Genomic DNA, 25,363 nt, shown 5'->3' with positions numbered 1-25,363 from the left:
AAAATGACCAAGAATATTAAGGTAGATGCTGCCCTGAAAACACATGAGAAACAATTTAAAATGTCACAGAAAAGGGCAGTATTTTCCAATCCACTTTGTTGCTTTGTGCATAGTCTAGCATGGGAACTAGCTTTTAAATATTATTCTCAGTAAAGTAAAATTGAATTATGATAGCCAACTTTGAAATAAATACTTTTTTTCCAACTGGAAGAAGATATCCATATTGTAATGGTCTATACTGCAAAATATTATTCTTCAGAATCAGTGACCTATAAATGATTTTAAACAATGTTTCTTCAAAATGCTTCTACAGCTTCAACAGTTACCCAGCACTGAAAAGATTAATTAACCGTTGCCAATTAATTGGATTGCTCTTGCTTTATAGCAGCTATCAAAGCACAATTCCACCTGTTACATAAAAGGTGGACTACAGTAACATAATCTACTCTATGCTTATCTCTGTGCCAAAATACTTCATGTTCTTTATTGCACGTTGACAAACACCTTGTCCTGGCCAAAAAAATCTGATTGACTCAAACTGAGTTCTCTTTTCTTGGCAAGGAGACTTTTGGAACACCATTGCTGCCACCTACTGCAAGCCAGGCTGTGTATGAGTCCAGCATTCTTGTCTTAAATCTGTAGAGCCCCATAATAGCTAAAAATCAGGAATGTGGTATGTTTTTTCAGACTAACACATTTTATTAAAATTTATTGAAAAATCACTTTTGTCCTCTGAAGTTTAGTAGGCTAGAAAGGAAAATATGCAAAGCTGCAGAGGAATTCACGTACACATTAAAGGAGGAATAAATGATACACGTTACACAAATTCAGAATATTTGCATTATTTAGAAAGGCTGAAGAATTTATTTCTTTGCACAGAATGATTGTGGTACAAAATGTAGACACTTTAATTTGAAAGCAGTTCGCTAATCACTTCGCAACCTTCGCCATGCCAGCTGGTACTGGCTGCCACCATCTTCATTTGTCAGGGGTTAACAACAATACACACAGCTTTCACCGATTTCATTATGCCAACTACATTATTAGGTTACATAAGAATAAACAAAATGTTACATATTACAAATAAAGGCAATATGCCCTGTTTAACCTCTCCAAAATTGGAGTACCAAATGAAGATTTTCCTAATACAGGCAAGTGTAAAAATCATACACCAAAACAAGTGGGGGCGGGGAGATGTTAGACAGTTTTAATCTCTAAAGAAATTATTCTTGGCAGGGCCAGAGAAGGAATAAATAATAAGACAGATTAAAATAGAAACATTTCATTCTTAAATGTAATCCCCTATCTGCCCAACTACCTGAAGAATACAGGAGTAATAGCACCCTGGCAATTCCTATTGGGGAGGGAAGACAGGACTTAAGGTCTTGTTAGAACTGAGATGAAGGGCTAGCAGGACCAAGAAAAATCCACCTGGCTGGAGCTTATTTAATTCTTACAAATCCACTGTAAAGATGAACATTTTGAACATCAAGTAAAGTACCACAGCTTTCCAAATGGGGAAAAGCTTACTTTTATCAGCATCTGCAGAAAATATCAAACAGCTTTACATTTTAAAAAAAGCACAATTTTTTAAAAAATAGCAGAGTCAAACAGTGTAGCAGCCTGAACCTCCTGACAGGACATGAGGATTAAAAAGTAGAAATACATTTACCAAAGACAACTGTTTCTGTAAAAAGGAGCATCTTGTCGGTTTGATCCGAACTGGCTTGATGGCTTACAGAAACAATGATCAAACTACTTGGAAGCCGTCGGGGTCTGGATGGGGGACAACAGACTCAAACTCAACCCCTCCAAGACTGAGTGGCTGTGGCTACCGGCGCCTCGGTTCAGCCAGTTGATTCCATCACTGGCCATAGGGGGCGAACAATTGCCCCCTGTGGAACGGGCGCGCAATTTGGGCGTCCTCCTAGACGCCCGGCTGTCAATGGATGATCATGTGGCAGCCGTGGCAAGGGGGGCGTTCCACCAGGTTCGCCTGGTGCACCAATTGCGCCCCCTTCTGGACCGTGATGCCCTACGCACAGTCACTCATGCACTGGTGACGTCTCGCCTGGACTACTGTAACGCTCTCTACATGGGGCTTCCCTTGGGACGCGCCCGAAGACTGCAGCTAGTCCAGAACGCAGCCGCGCGGGTAGTCATGGGGAGTACTAGGTACTCCCACGTAACACCTCTCCTGCGCGAGCTGCACTGGCTACCTGTGGTCTTTCGGGTGCGTTTCAAGGTTCTGATCACCATCTTTAAAGCGCTCCATGGCATAGGGCCTAGTTACCTGCGGGATCGCATCCTCCCACATACATCCCTGCGGCCAATCCGCTCTCACAGGGAGGGCCTTCTCCTGGTGCCGTCCACGAGGCAATGCCAACGGGCGACACCAAGGAGTAGGGCCTTCTCTGTGATGGGCCCAACCCTCTGGAATGACCTCCCCCCCGATATTAGAACCACTACTGACCTCCGCTCCTTCTGACAGAAACTGAAGACACACCTGTTCCGACTGGCTGGTTTGGCATAATTTTAACGTCTACCTCCTGGCATACACATTCTTACTGGTTTTTAGAGGGATATTGTTTTAAATTTAACTTGATATTTTAAACTTTTGTATTGATTTATTTATTAGCTGTACAGTTTGGCATATTTTACCCTCCTCTTATACATGTATTTATATAGTTATTTCTATGTTTTAATCTGTTGTATTTTAATACGGACTGTACACCGCCCCGAGTCCCTTTCGGGAGAGGGGGCGGTATATAAACGCTAATAATAAATAAATAAATAAATAATAAATACTTGGTTGTGGATCTAGCTCAGATAATTTGCCCTGGATCTGACACATTACCTTGGTTGACATAATTTGCCTTAACCACGGCCTACTGAGTAAACCAAAATTACTGGAATCGTATATAATACCAAGCCATAAATTACAATTTACAAGTAACAATGGTTAAGTGTTCATGCTAAATCACAAACAAAACGTGACATTAATATATTAAGTGGAGCCAGAGATACAGTGATTTACAACGTGTTTGTCAGAGGATATTGTGCAATCTGTTTATGGTCTACTAGGCTTTTCTTTGATTTATTTATGTATTTATTTATTTTAAAGCAACATTTTAGAAGGATCAAAGTGGGGCATATCTTGTGGTTTAATATTCTTCAGTGCTCTTCCTTTTTTCCTGTAAATACCTGACTTTAGGCTAGGTGCAGAATAAAATGTGAAAGAATGATTCAGTTTTATAGGTGCCAAAATCCAGCTTTTCTTAGTATAGATAATAACATCCAAAAGGATGAAACAAATTATGGGAGACCACTGTGTTAAATCACACCAGCAGAGCCATAGTTCCTGACTGTGTTTCAGAAATCCTGCTGCAAGGTAACTTAAAACATGACAGAGATTCCATCTCCTTAAGACAGCCCAGTTGAGCCACTTTAAACCTTGGGGGACTCAGAGGTTCTACCCACAAGGAACAAACAAACAAAAAAGAAACTCCTTTTTTGTTCCATAGGCAGCATATTGTGTATTTTAAGATCATTTTTGCCTTAAAAAAGTAAAACTTCAGTAAAACTTAATTGGGAATCTAACTTATCCCAGGTGAACTTGCAAGTGGCTGCTTACCAGTATCCAGTAAAAGCCACTGTGGCACAGAAACATAGCTAGTTGGCAGCAAACAGTAAAGAGAAGAATTGGACAGTAACAGTAATCTTGAAGAAGAAATAGCCAGGATTTGATTAATCCTATTTTGTTGACTAATCCATAATTGTCTAGCAATTATCCTGTAACAATAGCAGAATCTTCTGTGCTACTTTCCCGGTGCAGGCCTACCCTCTGGATAGACTCTGTATATTTTTGCCTTCCCAGTCCAATAATGGTGGTGATCTCATCTGCTATGTCTTGGCGGCCACTATCCTGCATGGCCTTAATCAGCTTGTCTATGCAGTCAGGCTTCTTTTCATTTTGCTGAGCCCAGGAGAAGAGCATATCTAGAATTTGAGTACGGAGATCTTCCCTAGGGGGGGAAAAACAGTTTTCTCAACAGAGAAAAATAGGTTTGCACCACGCATATGAACGTCTTGTTTGCTTTAAGTAGCAATATCACACATTTCAATGTACTATGAAGTTACATATTAAGGATTTATTTATTTATTTGTTTGTTTAATGTACATGCTGCCCATCTCCCTATCAAGAGACTCTGAACAGCATAAAATGGTCCCATGTAAAAAAGCGGTAAACACTACCTCATTATTTTCAGCAGCAACCCAGTTTAATGTCATCTGAATAGGAAAAACATCCTTATGAGGGCAAAGCTAGTAGAGTAAACTAAACATATGCTGAATCCAGCAGCATCCTAGGAATAAGGAAGCCATAATAATTGGGCTCATGTGGGGCATATGAACCCCGCAGATTGTACCTGGATGAAGTTTTAACCTGCAAGGATTGGTTAACAACTGCATGCATGCTTCACATGTTAACCATGTTAAGTAAAAATGCTGATAAGCCATACTGTAAAAGTGTTCTGATCCCGCTGAGGAATGATGGACTGGAAAATCTAGTCCGTGTGAGGTGGGATAACCTGCTGATCATGTTATAGACTCACGCTGTAGTCAATGATTCTTTGAGGGAAGATGGCAGAAGTCCTTACAGAGGTTCACCTGCTCATTAAAAGGCCAAGACTAGATCCAACAAAACTAGAGGCTGGGGAGGATGAAAAAAGTGTCCATCACGGGCCAAAAGCAGGGGGGAGGGAGGGATCGCGCACGCATGCGCATGGAGGTCACACGCATAGCATTATGGGTGTGGGTACGTCCGTGCACGACCCCCCTCCCTGCACTCCCCCCGCTTTTGGCACGTGATCCAAAAAAGGTTAGCCATCACTGCTCTTGGTCACAGTTCTTGAATTAATTTCATTTTTTTTCATTTCTCACCTGTTGTTATACTGTATCCGTTCCAACTGCTGATAGGAAAATCCCAGGTTTAAGCCAATGATTCTCCATTCAGCTCCCATGCGTCCAGCAATGCCAAGGAGATTGGACTGAGTCAAATAGCCAGTTTCAGCATTCCCCAAATTCAAAGGAGGAAGAGAGAAGCTATCTGGAGTTGTGGACTGTTTGTTTACCTGAGTTTTCAGTTTCTAGTAGAACAGAAAATAATGTATTATCTTGTTATCACATATTAACATATTATCATGTTATTCATGACATGTTACAAAACATGACTGTGACTGTCCACCTTAGATCTTGAATCAGAGAGCACTGTCTCTTTGGATAATTGATTCTCATGTTGAACTGACCTTAGCATGAAGTTTCTTGTGTGTTCAACTAAGTTTCAACTACCCTCATCATTTAAATTCAATCGATGTAGCTCTATAGAGATGGATATTGCACTGTTATGGACATTTATTCAGATTTAATTTCAGGTAAATGTATAAAATATTGAAATCCAACTATATGCAATGTACAATGATGGTATTGTCTTCCATTCAGCATTGAATCATGGGAAAAAACCCATAATTGGTTTGATGTGTTCTGGAATTTTGTTCAACTACTACAGATTTAGAGAAAGACATCCTTTTCCCACTTGGAAAAGACTCCAAGCTCTGTTGGACTTCAACATCTATCACCTTGATCACTGATTTTGGATAACATTTATCCAATCTTGTTTTTGTTACTAATTTTAAAATTGGGAACAATAACAACTTTTGCTATTAATAATTTAGCTTTTGTGCCAATACAGTCTGTTCCTTGTTCAGAGGTACATCTTTAAAGTATAAGGGAAGAAGGTTTCTACCCACTAATGTTAACCATTTCTTCAAAAAGAAAATGAGAAACAATACATATGTTCGGCTAAAACACATTTTTTTATGAATTACATAAAAAAATAAAAATAAAATATTCATAAAAGTAGAGATTATATTAAAAGAAGTGCTATAAAGACATAAGTTGGTTCACCATGAGTTTTGGGAAACTTATGTGAACTTATGCATACAAAGTGATTTAGATATCATCTTGTTAAGGTCTTATCAGCCTCAGTCAGAAAGAGAATTGAGTAATGATGGGTTATAAACTCCCCTGGTCAGAAGTTATCTGAAATCTGTTGAAGGGTCAATCATCATTCAAGGTCAAAAATATACTTAAAGTTTTGCTTATCAGTTAATGGTTAATAAAGGTTGGTTTATTTTGAGTTACGGAAAGCATTAAAATGTGAACTGGATGCATGATATGGTACAAAACACAGGTGTGTATGGTATGAAAGAAACAGTGAATTTTAAATTAGGAACGGGCAATAAAAGGTTAGGCATTAATAAATGCATTAATTTGGAATATTTATCTAAATGAAAGATAGGTATCTTCTTGCTTAAGTCTACTCTCTTAGGAATTTTATGACCAATGAAATGGCCTGGAATATGAATGTATGCTAAATATATAGTATAATTATGCAATTATACAACATAGTTCCTATCAAAGTGAGTGTGTTCCTGTTTACAAATTAGAAAGTATCCTTACCATAAGAAGTGCATACTTGTGAGCGGAAACATCTTAATATTTGAAAGTTAGAAATGTTCTCCTTTATAAAAACAAGCTATTTTAGAGAAATTCTATTAAACCACTGTTATGTAGTGAAAACCCACCTTATAGTATTATAAATTGTCAGTTAAAGAGACCAATGGATTAAAACATGTTTCTCTTACTGCACTGAATGAACCCAACAGAAACTTTGGGAAGTGTTTATTGACAGTATATTAATTGTCTATAGATAATTAATTGGCAGTCAAATGGTTTTTTTTAAATAATGGAATTATTTTTCTAAGCAAACCTACTAACTCAGGGGTGTCCAAACTTTGGAACTTTAAGACTTGTGGACTTCAACTCCCAGAATTCCCCAGCCAGCCATGCTGGCTGGGGAATTCTGGGAGTTGAAGTCCACAAGTCTTAAAGTTCCAAAGTTTGGACACCCCTGTACTAACTTAAATAGTTTTTCAAAACCCTACACCCTATCCTCATGTAGTCTTTAGCCAGGTAGCATTCAAATGTTTCAAGATCCAACCAACCAGTTTTAATATACAAATTATTCTTAATGGTCTTCCTATGTATTTTATTTTCAGTTATGAAAAATATTTTATATGATTTCATACAACTGATAACACGAACAACACAAAATGTAAGTACAAGTCAGTACAAAATAGCAAACCCCTTTCCTGTTTCACTATAACAATGCCTTTAAAGTTCAGCAAGTAAAAATAAGATTATAGTTTTAAAAGTTCTAATATGGTTTTAAGGTTATTTTATTATTTAATTCTTGACTGGGAGCCATCCAGAGCCTGGTATAGGATGGGTAGCTGTATAAATGTTTTAAGTAAAATAAATAAGTAAACAACTATTAAAACAATCGACTAACAATTCCATATTCTCTCTTGATACCCTGTCCACTAACATTATCATCATGATAAGGGATATTTCATGTGAAGTATTAAAAAGGATAATGCATAAGACAATCTATGGGGTGACTGCCTTACATAAACAAAAGTGTCGATGCAAGACACCTCCCAACTGGCAAGGCCAGGGGAAAAATAATAACACTTGTAGTGCTGCGTGTGTCAATTCTTCTTTGTGAATAACACTTACAGGTAGCTTGATTGGCAAGGTAGCTAGCCAGTGAGAATCGGGCCCCTTCCTCCTCCTTGTAATCTCTTCAGGAATGCTCTCAGGAACTTCTCCTCGATAAAAGGAAACCTTCAAAAAGAGATCAGCCTTAAACAAGTTTAAAAGAATCACAACTGGCTGAGATGTTGGTGTTCTCTCATTTGGGAAGTTACTTACTTGTGTAGAGGTTCTAGAATGAGATAAATGCATAGCAAATAATCTGTCCCTGGCATATTATTGTGTGCCTATTATCAAACCAATCTGTTGAGGATTATCGCTATGTTTTGATTACCTGGGATTTGCTGTGCTCATTCTTCCCCCCCCCCACCCCCCACCATTTCTTTTATACCTTTAAGTCAGGATTGAAATCTTTCTTGTGCTTTCTTGAACCACTTTCAAAAGAGGTTTGCCATTACCTCCTTCCCAGGATTGAGAGAGAGTGACTGGCCCAAAGTTGTCCAGCTTGCTTTGTGCCTAAAACCATGGCACTCAAGGTCTCTCAGTTGCTAGCCTGGTGCCTTAATCATTACACCAAACTGGCTCTCTTCTTTTGCTCTTACAAACTGTGAATTTGTAAGTTCTAGTACTATTGATGCATACTTTGCAATTAAATTCGTATCAATTTTCTTATTTAGAAAAAAAGTTAAATACATATATATGAAGTATGACAAGGTTCCTACATCAGCCATGATTTGCTTACCTTGAATGAATGAGTAATAATCAGTTGTGTTCATGCCAACACTAAGTCACAAGCAAGCTATGTTATGATCACTGCAGTGTGCAAAGCAAGTTATGGTTTGCAAGGTAACTCAAAGGGGCTTGCTTAGCAAACATACCCCATCGATTTTGCATGCACTTAAGTTCTGAGTTTTTACAGCTGTTTAATATTAGAGACAATGATATTATACGTGGGAAAATAATAATATAGTGAGAACTAGAAGAAAGCATCTAGGCAGTAGAACTTTTGACATAAAGCCTGCACAGTTGCAATAGGCCCCTTTAAAAAGATAATTGCTTTGGGTTCAACTGTGAACAACAGCCACCCATGAAGCACAATCTATAAAAATAACTGGAAGATAATATTTATTACAATTCAGTACAATCAAACTTATATGTTCATCTTTTGAATTATGGAATCAGACAACACAAAGTTATGCCACTGGATTCAAGACAATGAGAAAAAATAATTGATATGCTAGTATTAATTAATTGGGGTATAAACTGTTAGGGGAAGTTTTACTGTGTAGAAGAGGAGAAGCATATGTACCTGCCCTTTCACAGCCTTGGTGTTTCTGTCCACTTCAGAGGTAATATAGACTTCCTTCACATTTTTCAAATGAGAGAAAAAGCTGAATGAAATCCTTCCATCAATACAGTCTGGGCGGTCTGAAATAAGTTTGAGAGAATGACTCAATTTGCTTAAATCATAAATAATTTCATACTTATAAAATAGCCGTCTGCAGCTAGAAGTTTTCTAAACCGGGCGGAACACAACTTCTGAAATTCTCAGCTACCACAGCATCCTGTTTGGGAAGGCTGTTAGGAAGACTAAACTTCTTTGATGTGCTTTTGTCCCACAAAAAACAGAATTTTGGAACTAAGTCATCCTAATTTTCTTTTTACTCATCCTCAGTCTCAAAATAAATTGCAAATTTTGCCACACATTGGCAAACCATATGGTTTGCACATAAAGTATCCCACATTTATTATTCAAATTGTGACTTGAAAGGTAAAGGTTCCCCTTGCACATATGTGCTAGTCATTCCTGACTCTAGGGGGCGGTGCTCATCTCTGTTTCAAAGCCGAAGAGCCAGCGCTGTCCGAAGATGTCTCCATGGTCATGTGGCCAGCGTGATTAAACACCAAAGGCGCATGGAGTGCTATTACCTTCCCACCAAAGTGGTCCCTATTTTTCTACTTGCATTTTTACATGCTTTCAAACTGCTAGGTTGGCAGAAGCTGGGACAAGTAATGTGAGCTCACTCTGTTACGCAACGCTGGGGATTTGAACCGCCGAACTGCCAACCTTTTGATCAACAAGCTCAGCATCTTAGCCAATGAGCCACTGTATCCCTTTTGAAAGGTCAAGGAGACAAAAAGTGCCACTTTTAGTTAAAGGCCTTTTAACATTATCATTCTAGGCCCTCCATTCTAGGACAATGCCCTTGAAATTTTCAAGCACCTGGGATTGCATATATAACATTTGTCTGCAACAGTTTAAAGCAATTGAATCTTTTCCTGGAAAATTCAGAAAAGGAATATCCTTTTTATCCATAAATTAGGAAATAGCCCCAGGGTGGCAGTGAGGGACAGGGGAAGTGATTTCTTTTTATTTATTTATTATTATTTTTAAATTTTTTTGAATAGACACAAACAAACAAGGCACAACAAACACCATAAAAACATATTCCATTACAAATTATAAAAAGTGTGTTAATTGGTTACAATTGGTGCATCCCTTCCACAGTCATCACCTATAATCCATATCAAATTATATATTTTACATCAAATATATTTATATATATTACTATCGTCATACCTCATCCTTCATATGACTATAGTTGTTTTAACATCCCTTTACAACAAATATTCCAAAATTCAAAGCAAAACCACATAATGGCATTCCATTGTCTATTTTCAATATCATCCAACAACATTCTATCTTCATGAAACGTTCTAAATAACAATTAATTATGTTTGATAACAAAGTTTCTAAACCTCCTTTCTTAATCACTGTTTACAATTTATATCCAATTTCAATATTATAGGCTTTCATACATAACTAAGTTTCAAAACTTCCTTTCATGGTCACCATTTAAAATTTATACCAAGTTTCCTCTTGTTGAACCAATATATATGTATACGTTATATCATTATCAAATATTTATCTAACTATATCCATGATCAATCCAATTTCAATATTATAAGCTTTCATACATAATAAAATTTCTACACTTCCTTTCATGGTCACCATTTAAAAATTTATGCCAAATTTTCTCTTGTCAAACCAGTACATATGTATATATTATATCATTATCAATTATCTATCTAGCTATATCCATTATCACTTCATTTTTAACATAATGCTCTAATTTTAACTATTTAGCTACTATTTTGTAAATAGTTTTCATGTCTCAACCTGTGCCTTTCCAGTAGTAGTACAGTCTTATTTCTTTTGCCTTATGTGGGATTAATCTTCTGGTTATTTCCTTAATCAACTTTGTGTGGACTTCTCTTCTTACCTTGTTGCTTGTTGCATGTCTTATAAATTCTGGAAACCCTCCATCAGCTTCTTTAATCAGCTTATCTTTGGTAATCAGTAGTGCTTTTGTCAAAGTTCCTCTCCTTAAATCCATCAATTCTTCTCTTTTTTCTCCTTCTATACCTTGAAATCTGGGGTAGAGCTCCTTTCCATTTCTCTTCCCTTTCCATGTTCCATTCTTTCCATTTCCAACCACGCACAGATCACTGTCAGTATCCACAGTTATCTTGCCTCTTTGTTCATTTTTCCCTTGGGTTTTTGAGACTCTAACCTCCACTTATTCCATTAGCTGGCTATCTTCAATTTCATCAAATTTTGCTATATTATTATCTATATTTTCCAATTTCTTCTCAATTCTCTCTGATGTTTCTAATAATTTTTGAATTTCAAACATAATCTGTTGTAATGTTATGATTTCTTCTTGGTATTGTGTCATTGTCCAATTTATAAACACTGCCACTCTAGTTAGAAAACAAAGCTTTGTTTTTCACTTCTCTCTCGCTGCCAAAGAGACATTCAAAGGGCACCTGCATAAATAATCCATCTTATCTCTTTGCAAGCTAAAACCTTTGAAATGATCAAAGAAAAGTGAGAGAAAAATATTTCCAGAACTCAGCCTCCAACCTCCAAGTGTAACTTCTTTTCCCTCTGCTGTTACTGCTCTCTTTATATTCCTTTTATATCCTCTTTATATTCCAAGCTTAAAAGAAACAGGGCTCTTAAATAGAACAAAAGAAAAAGGAAAAAAAAACCCATCCAAGCCAGTATTGTGAAAAAAAAAAGATGTAATCCATAGGTTAAAAAAAAAAGTAGAAGAAGAAAAGCTAATACTTTCACTTTAAAAAGTAGGAAGTGTTTGCAAAACTTCCATCCATAGAAGACAATAAAAAAAAGGATAACACACTGTCCAAAATAGCTTAAATTCGCTGCTTTTTTTCTTTTCTTTTCTTTATAAGTTTGATCTGGTTTTAATCTCTTTTGGGCAGTCTCTTTTGTAAAAATAAAATTTCCTCACCAGATGGACACACTTTCTCTTTCCGTTTTCCTCTGGTTGCGGAGCTGTCCCGACTTCAGCAGCTTGGGGCTGCACTTCTATCGAGTAACGGCCACTAGAAAAACTACCTTTAAGGTAAGGAATCTGAGATGTACTGTTCTCAGGGGCTCGAAGGGGGCCCCAGTCATTGCCCTAAGGACTAGCGCCAAGTCCCAGGTGGGGAACCTATGTACCGGAGGGGGACATAGATTCGCAGCGCCCTTGAGAAACCTCTTAATTAACGCTGACTGAGTTAAAGAACCCGTCCCCACCCCTGAAAGAATGGAAGACAGGGCCGCTGTCTGCCTCTTTAATGTATTGTGGGACAGCCCGCGATCTAGCCCGTGTTGTAGGAATTCCAGGACCTCCGCAACCGAGGCTGAGGTCGGGTCAATGCTAAACCTCCCACACCAGGTAGCAAAGGTCGACCACGTTGAGTTGTAAATACGCGTGGTCGAGGGGCGTCTAGAAGCCTCGATGGTAGATATTACTTTGGCTGAAAGATTAACGCCCCTTAGGATGCTCCGCTCAATAGCCAAGCGGTCAGCTGGAGCCACTCGGGCTCCGGATGGCAAAGAACCCCTTGGAATAAGGTTACCTCCCCCTGTGGAATCCGCCAATGGGGGGCTACGGACAGTTGGATAAGGTCCGCGAACCACGGGCGTCTTGGCCAAAATGGGGCTATCAGAATGACTAGGGCCTTCTCCAGAACAATTTTCCTCAGGGTGCCCTGAATCAAAGGAATGGGAGGAAAGGCATAAAGGAGGCCGGGAGGCCACGGGCACCGCAGAGCGTCCGTGTTCTCCGCATGTCGAGCCGGGAAGCGGGAAAAGAAGCGTGGGAGCTGAGCGTTGCTCGTACTGGCAAAAAGGTCCACCAGGGGAGTCCCGAACCGGTGGCATATCTTGTGAAATATGGTCGGGTCGAGCTGCCACTCTCCGTGATCCACGGTCGCTCGACTCAGCCAGTCTGCCTGGTGGTTGGCAATGCCCGAAATGTGCTCTGAGATGATCGAGGCCAGATTCTTCTCCGCCCACCTGCCTAGTTTTTGAGCCTCCAGCCATAGACTTTTGGAGTGCGTCCCCCCTTGACGATTTATGTGCGCTTTCGCTGCCACATTGTCCGTCAAGAGAAGGACGTGACGGTTGTGAATATGGTCCCGGAAGTGAAGAAGGGCCAGGCGAGCCGCCTTGAGTTCTAGCCAATTGATGTTGTGGCACAGGTCGGATTTGGACCAACGTCCCTGTGCCAGGCTGGACTCCATCACTGCGCCCCAGCCGAACAGGCTCGCGTCTGTTGTAATGGTGACTCTGTCCGGTTCCCAGAACTCGGCCCCGCGATTCAAGGTTGGTTTCAACCACCACTTCAGAGACCACCGGAGATCCGGCGGAATCCGAATGGGTCGCGGAGAGTTGCTGAGCAATTGTCTCTGGAATGGGATTAGAGTCCACTGCAGCGTTCTGGAATGGAGGCGGGCCCATGGGACAATTCCGATGCAGGATACCATCTTGCCTAACAGTTGTGCCAGGGTCAAGATGGAAACGGACTTTCTTGAGTGAACGAGGCGGGCGAGTTTCTGAAGGCTTGAAAGCCGGTCTGGAGAGAGACGGACCAGACCCGCCCTTGAGTCTATTACTGTGCCTAAGTGAAGTATGGTCGTTGAGGGAGACAGGTGGCTCTTGGGAAAGTTTATGGAAAAACCTAGGCTTTGAAGGAATTGAATGGAGACCTGAACATCCCTCGCTGCTTGAGGCTGGGACTGGGCGAGGACGAGAATATCGTCGAGGTAGCAATGGAGTCTCACCGGTCTCGAGCGGAGGTGAGCCGCCATTGCCACCAGGACCTTCGTGAAGGTACGGGGGGCTGATGCTAACCCGAAGGGGAGGGCCCTGTACTGGAAGTGTTGCTCCCCGTGTGAGAACCGGAGAAATTTTCGATGGGATGGCCGAATTGGGATATGTAAATATGCTTCGGTTAAATCTATGGATGCCATGAAATCCCCTCGTCTGATGGCGAGGAGGATTGACTTGAGCGAAGACATCTTGAAGCGCCGGTATACTATGTAAGAGTTGAGGCGCTTCAAGTCTAAGATCGCTCTCCATCCCCCGGAGCTCTTCGGGACCACGAATAGGTTGGAATACACTCCTTGACCCCGCTCCCCCTGAGGAACCGGTTCGACAGCTCGAATTTCGATCAGGTGTTGAATTGCGAGAAGCGTGAGGCGTCGTTTCTCCGGATCTCTGGGGAGGGGGAAGGTTCTGAAGAGCGTCGGGGGAGGGACCAGGAACTCCAGCCGGAGTCCTTCCCTGACAGTCGATCTGACCCAGGCATCTGAGGTGATCCGATCCCACTGGTCCGCGAAGGACGCCAGGCGGCCGCCTATGGGCAGACTCGGATTTGAGTCATTTGCCCCTGCGGAAGGGACGGCCGCCCCCTCCGCGAAAGGGCCGTTTGGATTGACCCTGATACCTGTTCCTGTCCTGGTAATAATTCCGTTGATACTGCCTATCATACCTGTAGGGTGTGAATCTGTTTTGACGGAAATCCTGTTCTGAAGCCCTATAGGAGGATGACCTACGGAAGGTTGAAGGGCGGTTATCTGTCTTTTTTGTGTTGGACGGAAGGACCTTTTTCTTGTCCTTGTTCTCGACAAGAATAGGATCCAGGGAGGAACCAAAAAGGTTGGGGCCCGTGAATGGTGCCCCCGCCAGACTCCATTTGGACTTATTGTCCATTTGCCAATTTCGGAGCCATAAAAGCCTCCGCGTAGTCACAGAGGTGGCTAGGGCTCTGGACGAAAATTTAATGGAGTCGAGGGTGGCGTCCGCCGAGAACTGGGCGGCTGAAATGATTTTGGCAATGTCCTGATGAAGGCGCTCGTCTTCTAGAGGAATGCGGTCTTGCAATTGCCTAAGCCACATGACTGATGTACGATTGAAATAAGAAGCTGCTGCGGCTGCCTTAATAGCCCATGCCGAAGCATTAAAGTTTTTGCGTAGGGCAAGTTCTGCTCGCTTATCCTCCGGTTTTAATTTATCAGCAACATCACCCGTGACTACGGAGGAAGCATTGGCTAACAAGGCCACTGGGGCATCTACTGTGGGCAGTTGAAGAGCCTGTGTGAAGGCCTTCTCCATATTGTAGTAGCTTTTGTCGCTACTGCTGGGATTAGGAAGAGAAGAAGGCTTAGCCCACTGATCCTGAACTACCTCCAGGAAAAGGGGAGGTGCAGGCACCTCTTCCTTCTCAGTGTTGGGGTTGATAAACATGGCCAGATTGGGGTCCTTACGCTGGTAAGCCGGAGGGGGCCCCGTGCCAATTTGAGTGGTCTTTTTTGCTTTGCGCAGCATAGGTTTAAATGCCAGAGGAGGGAAAAGACCTGGAAAGCCTGGTGTTTCTGGGGTGTCCTCCTCATCTTCAGAAAATCCTAGAGTAACATGCGCAGGTTCCCCCAAAAAGGAGCCCTCGCTGACCACAGAAGGGGAAGCTGCCCTAGACCTTTCCAGACTTCTATCAGCAATCTGAGGTCTGTTACTTGTGGCAGTCACAGGGTGAGGCCTACCCTGGGGAGGATCCCTGTGAGCTAGGCCAGAGGAAATGCCCTTGTAAATTGCAGTAGAAATAAGTCTTTTAATATTGGGAGGCAAGTTCTCCAATTCCTCCAAATCCTCTTCTGAAGGACCCCGGGAAGGATCCTGTGGAGCCAACTGAGCTGGTGGTAAATAGTCACCAGATCCCCCTTCTCTTGGATCCTCCATTCTACCTCTGGGGGAAATGGATGGGGAGGGAGAGGTCACTTCCCTCCTGGACCTGGCCGGGGAGACCGAAGGGGATGAAGGACTGTAGCCCCTAGTAGGGGAGTCTGAGACCTGAGACCGTCCCCCCATAGGAGATCTAGATCTAATAGGGGAGTCATGCCTAGAAGCGAGTGCTTGCTTCTCAGCCCTGGCCACCTGTTTTTCCAGAGCCCTTTGTCTTCTAGACTCGTCCCTGGCAGTTGCTCTGGAAGGGCGTTGCTCTGCAGAGGGCTTGGGGCCTGCTGTTCTGGGCCTAAGCCTGCCCTGGCTCTCCTCCACCCTTTCGCTGGCTTGTGAATCAGAAATAGTGGAAGCCATGCCTCACTCACGTGTCCAGTAGATTTGTGCTTCGGTCTCAGGTAAAAAGCCTCGTTGCAGCCGCACACGAGGTTCAGCGTGCCTTTCCCTTGTCCTGCAGGCCTGCTTGCTCAGCTAATTGCACTCGGGAAGTAGGCCGCCGCCCACGAGGTCGCACCAAAATGGCCGCCGCGCCTCGTGGGTGAAGAAATTAAGCTGCCCGGCTGGATGGAAAAACTCTCTGAGGGATAAACCTCACTAAGAGCTTAAACGCAGCCTGGGAGATCTTCAGCTGTCTCGCTGGCTGCGAGCAGCACTTAAAACGACCTCTTTTTTTTTTTTCCTTTGCTCTGCAAACAGCCGGGGAAGCTCTTTGAAGCTGCGGCAAGCCGCGCGGCAGCTCTTTGAACTAGCGGTGAGCTGATCGGCTTGATAAGAGCCGATTTGAAAGCTCCCAACCGCCGGAGAGATTTACAAGCTTTAAAGTAGCAATCTGAGGCTTTCCAGGCTAAGCAAGCCTCAAATCAAGCCTCGCTCTTTTTCGGCGCTGCTGTAAGGCGCTCCTAAAGAGCCCCCACCCTCAGGAATTTCCTGAGAGTGCAATTTGCACCTCGTAGCTTTAAGGCAGAGGATCAAGATAAACTTATTTTAAATCTCCAATTATATACCAATTAAACAGTCAACCTCACAGGAGCCAAACTAGCTTGGACCAAAGACTGAGGGAACTGGGGGCCAGGAGGGAAAGGAGGACACTAAAAGAAAAATCCCTCAGTCTTTGGACCAATCAGGCTGTATCAAACCCACGCGTAGTCCCTCCCACCGAAACCACCGGAAAACAGCAAGACGTACTCTTCTCTGTCACCGTCTCTTCGGGACGGTTTAGGTCCAGATGGACCACCCAGCGGTAAAAGTATTGGCTGGGATCTCGGAGCTCCGAGATTGCACGTCCGTATCATCGCGACATCAGCTCCTTTTCGGAAATGATTTCTATATCAGAGGCAGGACAACTCATATTTATTGTTTCTCAGATATAGGACTCCACTATGATACCGTGTAATGTGGGATTAAGATGCATCCAGGTTCTACCTGTGCAACTGATTCTCTCTTTTGGAAGTACTCTTAAGATGAGTGTGGTGGCACAGTGGTTAAAGTGCAGTATTTCAGGCTAACTCTGCCCACAAGCAGAAGTTCAATCCTGACCAGCTCAAGGCTGATTCAGCCTTCCATCCTCCGGAGGCCAGTAAAATAAGGACCTAGATTGAGGGGGTCCTTAGTGCTCTTTGAGCTTGCTTGTTTTCTTGAAGACGTTTCATTACCTTAACGATGTAACATCATTAGTGCTAGTAAGGAGTCTTTTTGCTCTCAGTTTATATTCTGGTGTTTTACCTGTCTGGGTGGGCGGGACGGTCTTAGGGATTCTTTAGTTGGGCTGTTTACTAATGACTCTTTGGCATTATTTCATTTCAACTCTGAGCTACAAATATTCTCCTTTATTAGGACCTAGATTGTAGGGGGCAATATGCTGACACTGTAAACTGCCCAGAGAGTGCTGCAAAGCACTATTGGGTGGTGTATAAGTCTAAGTGCTATTGCTACTGTTATGAGCTGATTTGGAATTTCACAACTAAACTTGAGTTATGGAGGCATACATATGTAAATGTAGACAAGCTGTTTAACATTTCACCTGCATCAATGCTGATACCCCGTTCAAAAGCTGCAAAGAACTGCTCCCCTTCAAACATCTCCACAATGTCAGATGGCTCAGGGCCTCGATATCGGTCATGGAGCTTTTTCAAAACAGGATCCACCTAAAAGACCGTCAGAAAGAAATAAAAAAAATGAACATATTTTTAAAATCCTCATTTCTTTATCCTTGTATCACTTCAGTGGTAAGATTCAGGTTTCCAAGGAAATGAGCTCCCAGAGGCTTAATAAAATGCAATACATCTGATAGGAGCTCTCTATGTATCTATAATCACTGACTCTCACATAACTATTAACAATTCCACAAAAGGCTGAAAAATATGCTAGGGTCATTGCAATGGAAACTGTCTAAAGAACAGCAAAAATGTACATATGCTCATAGAAAATTGAAACAATATACCTAGCTTATCCAAGTGGTGCAGCATAATAGTCTGATCAAATAATAAAGATTTCATCAGACAAGTTTCCTCTTCTCCCTCTGTGTTTGCTAATCTTACCTCACCTAGAATGCATTGAAACCTGCACATTGTTCCCTAGAACTAACGTATTTTGGAATTGTGATCTTTCATTTGAACTCCAAAAGATCTGCTTATACATTTATCATCATCATCATCATCAGAGGGAGAAAAACGGCCCAACGCGCCGTCCCCGAACTTCCGGTTTACGTCCAGTGCATGCATGCGCGCTGGAGTTAACAGGGCGGCACCTCGCATGCCCTAAGAAATGGCTCCACGTGCCAACTGTGACACGCATGCCATAGGTTTGCCATCATGGTCCTGTACCATTTCAGACAAATAGATGTCCAATCTCATCTTAAAAGCCTCCAGTGATGGAGTCTCCACAACTTCTGAAAGACAGCTGGTCCACTGGTTGATTGTATGCACTGTTAGGAGATTTCGCTTTAGTTCTAGGTTGCTTCTCTCCTTGGTTAGTTTCCATCTATTGGTTTTTGTCTTGCTTTTTGGTGCTTTGGAAAAAAAAGTTGAAACACCTCCTCCACCACCACCCCGCTTTGTGGCAGGCCTCAAATATTGGAACACTGCTATCATGTCACTCCTAGTCTTTCTTTACTCTAGACTAGACATGCCCAATTCCTGGAACTGTTCTTCATATATTTTAGCCTCCAGTCCCCCAATATCTTAATTGTTCTTTTCTGCACTCTTTCCAGAGTCTTAACATCTTTTTTATATTGTGATGGCCAAAGCGGATGCAGTATTCTAAGTGCAGTTTATATGCAACATACACTCACAAATGAATTTTGTTTGTTTTGATTCTACATTTGTATAAGTTTGGCTCCAGATACACACTTACAGGCCAAGTGCAGCTTTAAATGAAAAAAAAAAACCTACTTTCCTATTTATTCCAACTATATTCCTCTTTTTAGAATTCTGGCTACTAAGAACAACTTTGTGTTTGCAGAATACATGCTGTATTTTCTATTATATGGGCATACGTGTGCATCGGTATATGTGATGGGTGCAGGGATGTCCTCTTATGTACATACAAAAACTCACCTTGTGCTTTGGGAGGCACTGGAGCAAGACTTTCTCTGGATCTTTCTTTCTCTGCAGTGCTATGAAGCTCACCCGGTACATGCGCAATCTTTTATAGACTTCTTTAGCAAAGCCACCAATGTAGGCCTTTGTGGTGCACCATAACCAATACCTGGAGGGGAAGGGAGATTTGTAAAATGATTTGGATTGATCAAAGTCAACCACCGGGAAATATGAGTGAATGAGGGCTGCACAATTGCTTCATTAATGAAAAAACAAAACACACAAATGGTCTGAATGATTCTTACAACTCATGGTGGTGAACAAACATAATACTCCTTCCTCTTCCTCTTTTTCTCCACAACAACTCTCAGAGCAGTTGGGTTGAGTGGGAATGACCAGCTCAAAGTCCCACAGCTGCCTCTTGTGTCTCCACAAAGCTTCCAGCCATAGTGCTGACAATCGTAGCTGGTGCTGCTCCAGTGAACAAGAAGAGGACAGGGGTTCTGGAGTCTGTGTGTGAGCATTCAATAGCAGGCTCAAGAGACTTTGACTATGGGGAGAGAAGAGAAATCTTCTTGAGCCACATGGATGCACATTGGGTGATTCCCTCCATCAGAGCTAAGCATGTCAGAGAAAGCTGGCTGCTCTGAAGAAGCCATGTGAAGCCGTGCTCCCCAGGCTGGCTGACCCAGAAAAATGTGGTCCGGGAGGAGGAACAAATATACAGCAGGTATTCTAGCCTTCATCTTAAAAATGTACATTATACGTACACCAAAACTCATGTGTCATTACATGCATAAAGTAACAAAAACAAAGCCTAAATTTCCAATCTGAAAAATCTTTGCATGAGATTGAGGTCTGGTCTCTGCTTAGAAACTGCACATAATGAGGCTTGCATAAGGAAGGCACTCTGTATCTCTGGATTGCGTGGTGTCCACCATGTCATGACTTTTCAAGCATTCTAAAGAAGAAAAGCAATCTCAGCAAAATGTGGGAACAGCTCGTTTCCCATCACTTAGCAGAATAACAGAATTGGAATGGACCTTGGAGGTCTTCTACTCCAACCCCCTGCTCATGTAGGGGAGTCTAGTTTATACCATGTCTGACAAATGGCTGTCCAAGTTGTTTCGCAAAACAACTGTGTAAGCAGGGCTTCGGCTCTTATGGTCAAGGAAAATGCTCCAAATGCATATCAATTCTGTTGTAAATAGGATGGAAAGGCCAGCTGAGAACATTTGGTGCTTACCATAGAAAGAAAGCTGCTGGCCCAAATGAGCCCTATCTACAGAGTCCACAACCACTTAAGTGCTACTGAGAATAAGATTATGACTGCTGGCCCACTAACCAAGAGAAGTGTGTTACTTCAAATAAGGCATAGAGGTGGGTGAACTCCAGTATCACTTGATTGGTGATGTCACTCCAGTTCTCAGCATCCCAGTCACTGTGCAACAAATGTACTCTGGAACGATCCAAGGTTAGACCTGAGGGGGGGAAATGAAAAGATGTTGGCCATAAACTTAAAGGCTGAACTCTTTTCAGTTTATAATTGCATCAGAGGGGATGGAGGTTGGCTGATGTCATAGATGGGACAGATAACATTTGGAAAGGACTATGATAGTTTGACCAAATGTAAACAATGAATGTTCTCCAGGATAGAGCTAAACTGCCCTAAACTTTTGCAATGCCTATCCTTAACAACTTAATCTAATTTCCTCCACAGAAGATAAATGGTCTCAAAATTGTATTTAACTGTACCAAAGGATTGAACTGCTCTTGAAATTCAGAGAGCTGCATATTTTAAAGAAATATCCCCATCCCATGAAAACTTTTTTCTCCCCCCAAAACCTGGCAAATTAACCTGTGACACCAGGAGGCAGTGGAAGCTGGATTTTAACAGGCTGAAGAAAGTCCACAGTGGAACTCTGAGAGAGGCAGAGGAGAGGGCTGGCAACTGTTTCAGAATCACCGGTGATCTCTCTTAGGTCCTTTGTTAATACCGGAAGCACCTGAAAGTAAAAAAAAAAAAATAACAAAAAAGATAATTGGACCCATTCAAGATTGCATGGGCTTCCATGCATGAAAAATCTCTCAGGGCCTCTTCCCACAGCCAAAAGTTGATCTTGAAGATCAAGAGACTTGCTGGAGAGGAATCAGACATAATTTAAGGACCGGCAGTGGTTCACAACTTGCCAAAAACCGGGCCACGTAAACAAGTGAAGCCCCATCTGAGGGATGCAGGCAGCACACGAAACCACGCCCTCTCCAGTCCAAGGAAAAACCTCTTTCCACGGAACCTGTCCCTGGTTGGGGGCCATTGATTTAAGGGATCCCCTTTGGAAAAAAATAAATAGGAAGTCTCTTGGATTCTGGCCACAGGTTCAGGCCCCAATTTGTTCCTTGTGAGGGCTCCTTTCTAGTTGTTAGTTCTCAAATCTGGCTCAGAGAAGTAAAGGCAGAGACAGCTCAGCAATTCCTTGATTTTATTGTAAATCCTAATCTTCAAACAAGAAAATCCTCTCACCGAAAAAAGGGTGTCTTAGTCCTTTTTTTTTCTGAATGGGAAAAAGTGGTAGCCTTTGGGTTTGATTTTTTTTTTTAAAAAATATGGAATTAAAATTAAGCATGACCAGCACCTTTCATTTCTGACAAGACTATTCAGAAACCGAAACACTGTTCAGCTCACTCAGTTTAAAAGAAGCAACAGCAAATACTGCTCCACCAAAATTCAAATCTTGCAAGGGACCCAAACTGTTGTTTTACAAAAATGCATCCAAATAGTATGCTTTATTCTGAATGTGACACACACACAAAACAAGTATACATTTTATGTAAGTTAATCTTTTGTCTTAGGGATGAATGTCAAGAAGAAGAAGAAACAATATGTGGCAGGCAACAGAGCTGAATGGAGAAGGTGAATGAATTAAAGACTCTGAAACAATGGCATGCACTGGCAAGCACTTATTGTAAATCTGAACTTCATTTCTCTTCTGCCTATTAAGATCTAAAAACTAGAACCCTTTAAAAAACTGAATGCCACTTTTCTCATGCAGCAAGTAACATATACTGCTCTCCATAGATATTAATAGCAAAAACTATATGCACAGAATTGCAGAGATTGATCAGGCTTTGATTATTTGCATTATCCCCATTGTTCCTGGCTGAAATTGAGCAACATCCCTAAGGAAAGTTTACAAACTAGCAACGTGGGTTAATTAAGAAACATTTTTGAGGGCTGGCTATCCAAGTCAAACATGAGATTACTGTAAACAATTATTTCAGGACCTGTCTTTTAATTGTATGGCTTTAAATTCACATGACGCAAATTGTGTAACCTGAACCAGGTGATTTCCAATCTTGAAACGCAGGCAATTTTATTTATTGGAAGGATGGATTACTGGGAGTTAATGTTTATCTGTATTTGTTTGGGTGGGTGGGTGGCTTCTTCCTTACCTGTAGCTTCACTGTCCTCATCTCCTCGGTCACACCAGGAGGAAAGGTCACTTTAATATTGGGATCAACAGTTGAAAAAAGCAAGCCTCCTTCCTGGCAGACTTTGCATTCATTCTCCACAAGACGTGAGACAACCAAAAACCAGGAGAAGTGAGAGACACTGCAGCAAGCCGAATGCTTCTGTCCAAGAATGTGGAAGAATGAAGAGAACCTTCAGGACATACGGAAGTACTTTAAAGATACAGACACCAACTCACTACCACAGTAGATCATAACTCAGGGCTTTATAGTGAAGTCGGACTAGCCCCCAGCTCGCTGTTTTAGGACAGCTATTAAAATCTGGCTTTTAAAGAAGACCTTAGAAGGACACCTGGTATAACCCTGATATTGTTCTCAGTAGCCTCAGTTTCTTTGTTAGTTATTATGTCATTATCTTGTTTTTGTATTTTATTCTTTTTACTGTAAGAGGAAATGTAAGATGCTCAGTGACATATACCGTATTTTCGGAGTATAAGACGCACCAAGATTTTGAAGAGGCAAATTAAAAAAAAAGTTTTTGCACTCTGCAGACCTCCCTGTTTTTCATGAAAACAGGCCTGTTTTTTTGTAAAAAAAAAAAAAAGGCAGACATAGCCTTTAGGAGGTTTATAGAGTGCTCCTGGGGGGTGGGGTGGGGGGACAAAAATGGTTTCTTTTTTCACTCATTTTTGCCCTTCCCAGCCCTCAGGAGCACTCTGGAAGCCTCCTAAATGCCATTTTGGCAAAGGAGGCGGGGTTTCGGGAGACCAAAAATGCAGTATTCAGTGTATAAGATGCACACAGATTTTCACTCTCTCTTTTTTGAGGGAAAAAGGTGCGTCTTATACTCCGAAAAATACGATAAGTCCTAGTTGGTGAGTAAAGGGACAAAGGGGTTATGCTTGATTTCCTCAATTTTCTGCTCTCAGGGTGGACTGAATTACTTATTTATCAGATTTATATAATAAAAAACAGGACATCTGCCTCTCATCACATGAGGGGTTCACGTTCCTTCAAAGAGTTTATATCTGAACTAGTCCATTGAAATATTGATGCATTGAATGTTTCTTCAACCAAAGAGCTTGATAATTTCTAATTGAGTTTTTCAACCTCACCAATTTCAAGAAGTATGGACTTCAACTCCCAGAATGCAATTCCCAGGGCATAAGACAGCCTGCAGACTAGAATGCTGCAGCCAAGGGAGTCAGGAATCCCTAATTCTTGGAGTTAAAGTCCACACTTCTTAAAGTTGCTGAGGTTGAGAAACACTGTTCTAAACTATAAGACAGTGATGGCGAACCCTTTTTGGCTCGCGTGCCAAAAGCGGGGGAAGCGCAGAGGGGTTGTGCGCAGGCGTGCCACACCCATAATGCTTCCATGAAGCTTCCAGAGCACAAAAAATCAGCCCTACAGGCAAACCGGAAGTTCGAGAACAGACTTCCGGTTTGCTCGTAGGGCCAGTTTTAGTCCTCTGGAGCCTTCTGGGGCCTTCAGGAGGCTTCCCTAAAGGCTCCGGAGGACGAAAAGGGACCCTACGAGCAAACCAGTTTGTCCATAGGGGCGTTTTTAGTCCTCCAGAGCCTTCAGGGACCTTCAGGAGGCTTCCCTGAAGGCTCCGGAGGGCTTAAACCAGCCCTATGAGCACACTGGAAGTCCGTTCCCAAACTTCTGGTTTGCCCGTGGGGACGTTTTTTGCGCTCCGGAGACTTCAGGGAAGCTCCTGAAGCCTCCAGAGGGCCTCGGGGGGGGGGGGGGGAGGCTGTTTTCATCCTCCCCAAGCTTCTCTAAAGCCTCTGGAGACTGGGGAAGGTGAAAATGGCCTAAAAGGAGGCTAAAGTCAGCTGGCCAGCGTGCACAAATGTCTCTGTGTGCCACCTGTAGAATGTGTGCCATTGATCCGCCATCCCGGCTATAAGAGATTGATCATATCAGACAGAGTTTACATGTCAAGTTCCCGCAAGAACTCAAATTTGGGGGCCTCATTTGACACAAGGAATAAATGACAAGGGAAGAAAGGGGTATTACAACCATCCTCAACATACCTTGCCTTTGCATTTTGTTCTAGTTCTCAAATCACTCCACTTCTGCCCATCAAAGGTTCGAATTATGTGCTCACGGTCATTCAGGCTCTGAGGAGAAGCATAGGGCATCCAGATCCGCACCTCCTAGTGTGCCAAAATAGAAGAGAGGGTGTCCATAAGTTCATCCCACAGAGACAACCTTAGTCACGCTCTGCAATATATGGAGCAAGATAAAAGATTCACTCCAGGGAGCAGAAAAAGGACACTAATGACGCAATATAGGAAATGGAATGTGATCATATGAAAGATAGCGCGCTATATAATCAAAAGTGCAGTTGTCCATACGTAAATGCTATAGATTCTCACAGACATGCTTCAAAAGGATTTATACCTCACACTAAATGAAAAAGGAATGAATATTCTTTTCCATCCATAACGTGGCTAGTTCAGCATGCTGCCTGCAAACAGCAACATCCACAACCTCTCAAATGATAGCATGCGTTCAATGATATCACACAAAGGCTGTCATTATATATGACATGCTAGTTATGGCATGCATGATGTTGAAACATGTAAGTTATCATTTGGCCCTCTGCTCCCTCACATGGATACCCACATAACAAAGGAAG

General features: G+C 42.1%; 1 protein-coding gene across 1 annotated transcript in view; it reads right to left on the bottom strand.

Annotated features, from left to right (window-relative positions):
• Window positions 1-2,808: 2,808 nt before the first annotated feature.
• The window catches only part of PIDD1 (p53-induced death domain protein 1), a 33,072-nt gene continuing 10,517 nt past the window's right edge, over window positions 2,809-25,363 (bottom strand). The window contains exons 7-16 of the mRNA XM_081969654.1: window positions 24,756-24,878; window positions 22,696-22,875; window positions 21,104-21,251; window positions 20,591-20,726; window positions 19,264-19,414; window positions 17,730-17,853; window positions 8,924-9,042; window positions 7,639-7,746; window positions 4,942-5,147; window positions 2,809-4,025 (exon numbers count right to left, since the gene is read on the bottom strand). Coding sequence (XP_081825780.1) covers window positions 3,788-4,025; window positions 4,942-5,147; window positions 7,639-7,746; window positions 8,924-9,042; window positions 17,730-17,853; window positions 19,264-19,414; window positions 20,591-20,726; window positions 21,104-21,251; window positions 22,696-22,875; window positions 24,756-24,878 — 1,533 coding nt within the window. The 3' untranslated portion in view covers window positions 2,809-3,787. The remainder of the gene's footprint in view (window positions 4,026-4,941; window positions 5,148-7,638; window positions 7,747-8,923; window positions 9,043-17,729; window positions 17,854-19,263; window positions 19,415-20,590; window positions 20,727-21,103; window positions 21,252-22,695; window positions 22,876-24,755; window positions 24,879-25,363) is intronic.

The sequence above is a fragment of the Natrix helvetica genome (assembly GCF_964273705.1).
Source record: "Natrix helvetica genome assembly, chromosome: 1".
NCBI lineage: Eukaryota > Metazoa > Chordata > Lepidosauria > Squamata > Natricidae > Natrix > Natrix helvetica.
The sequence above is the reverse complement of the archived record's forward strand: the minus strand, read 5'-3'. Positions and strand labels throughout refer to the sequence as shown.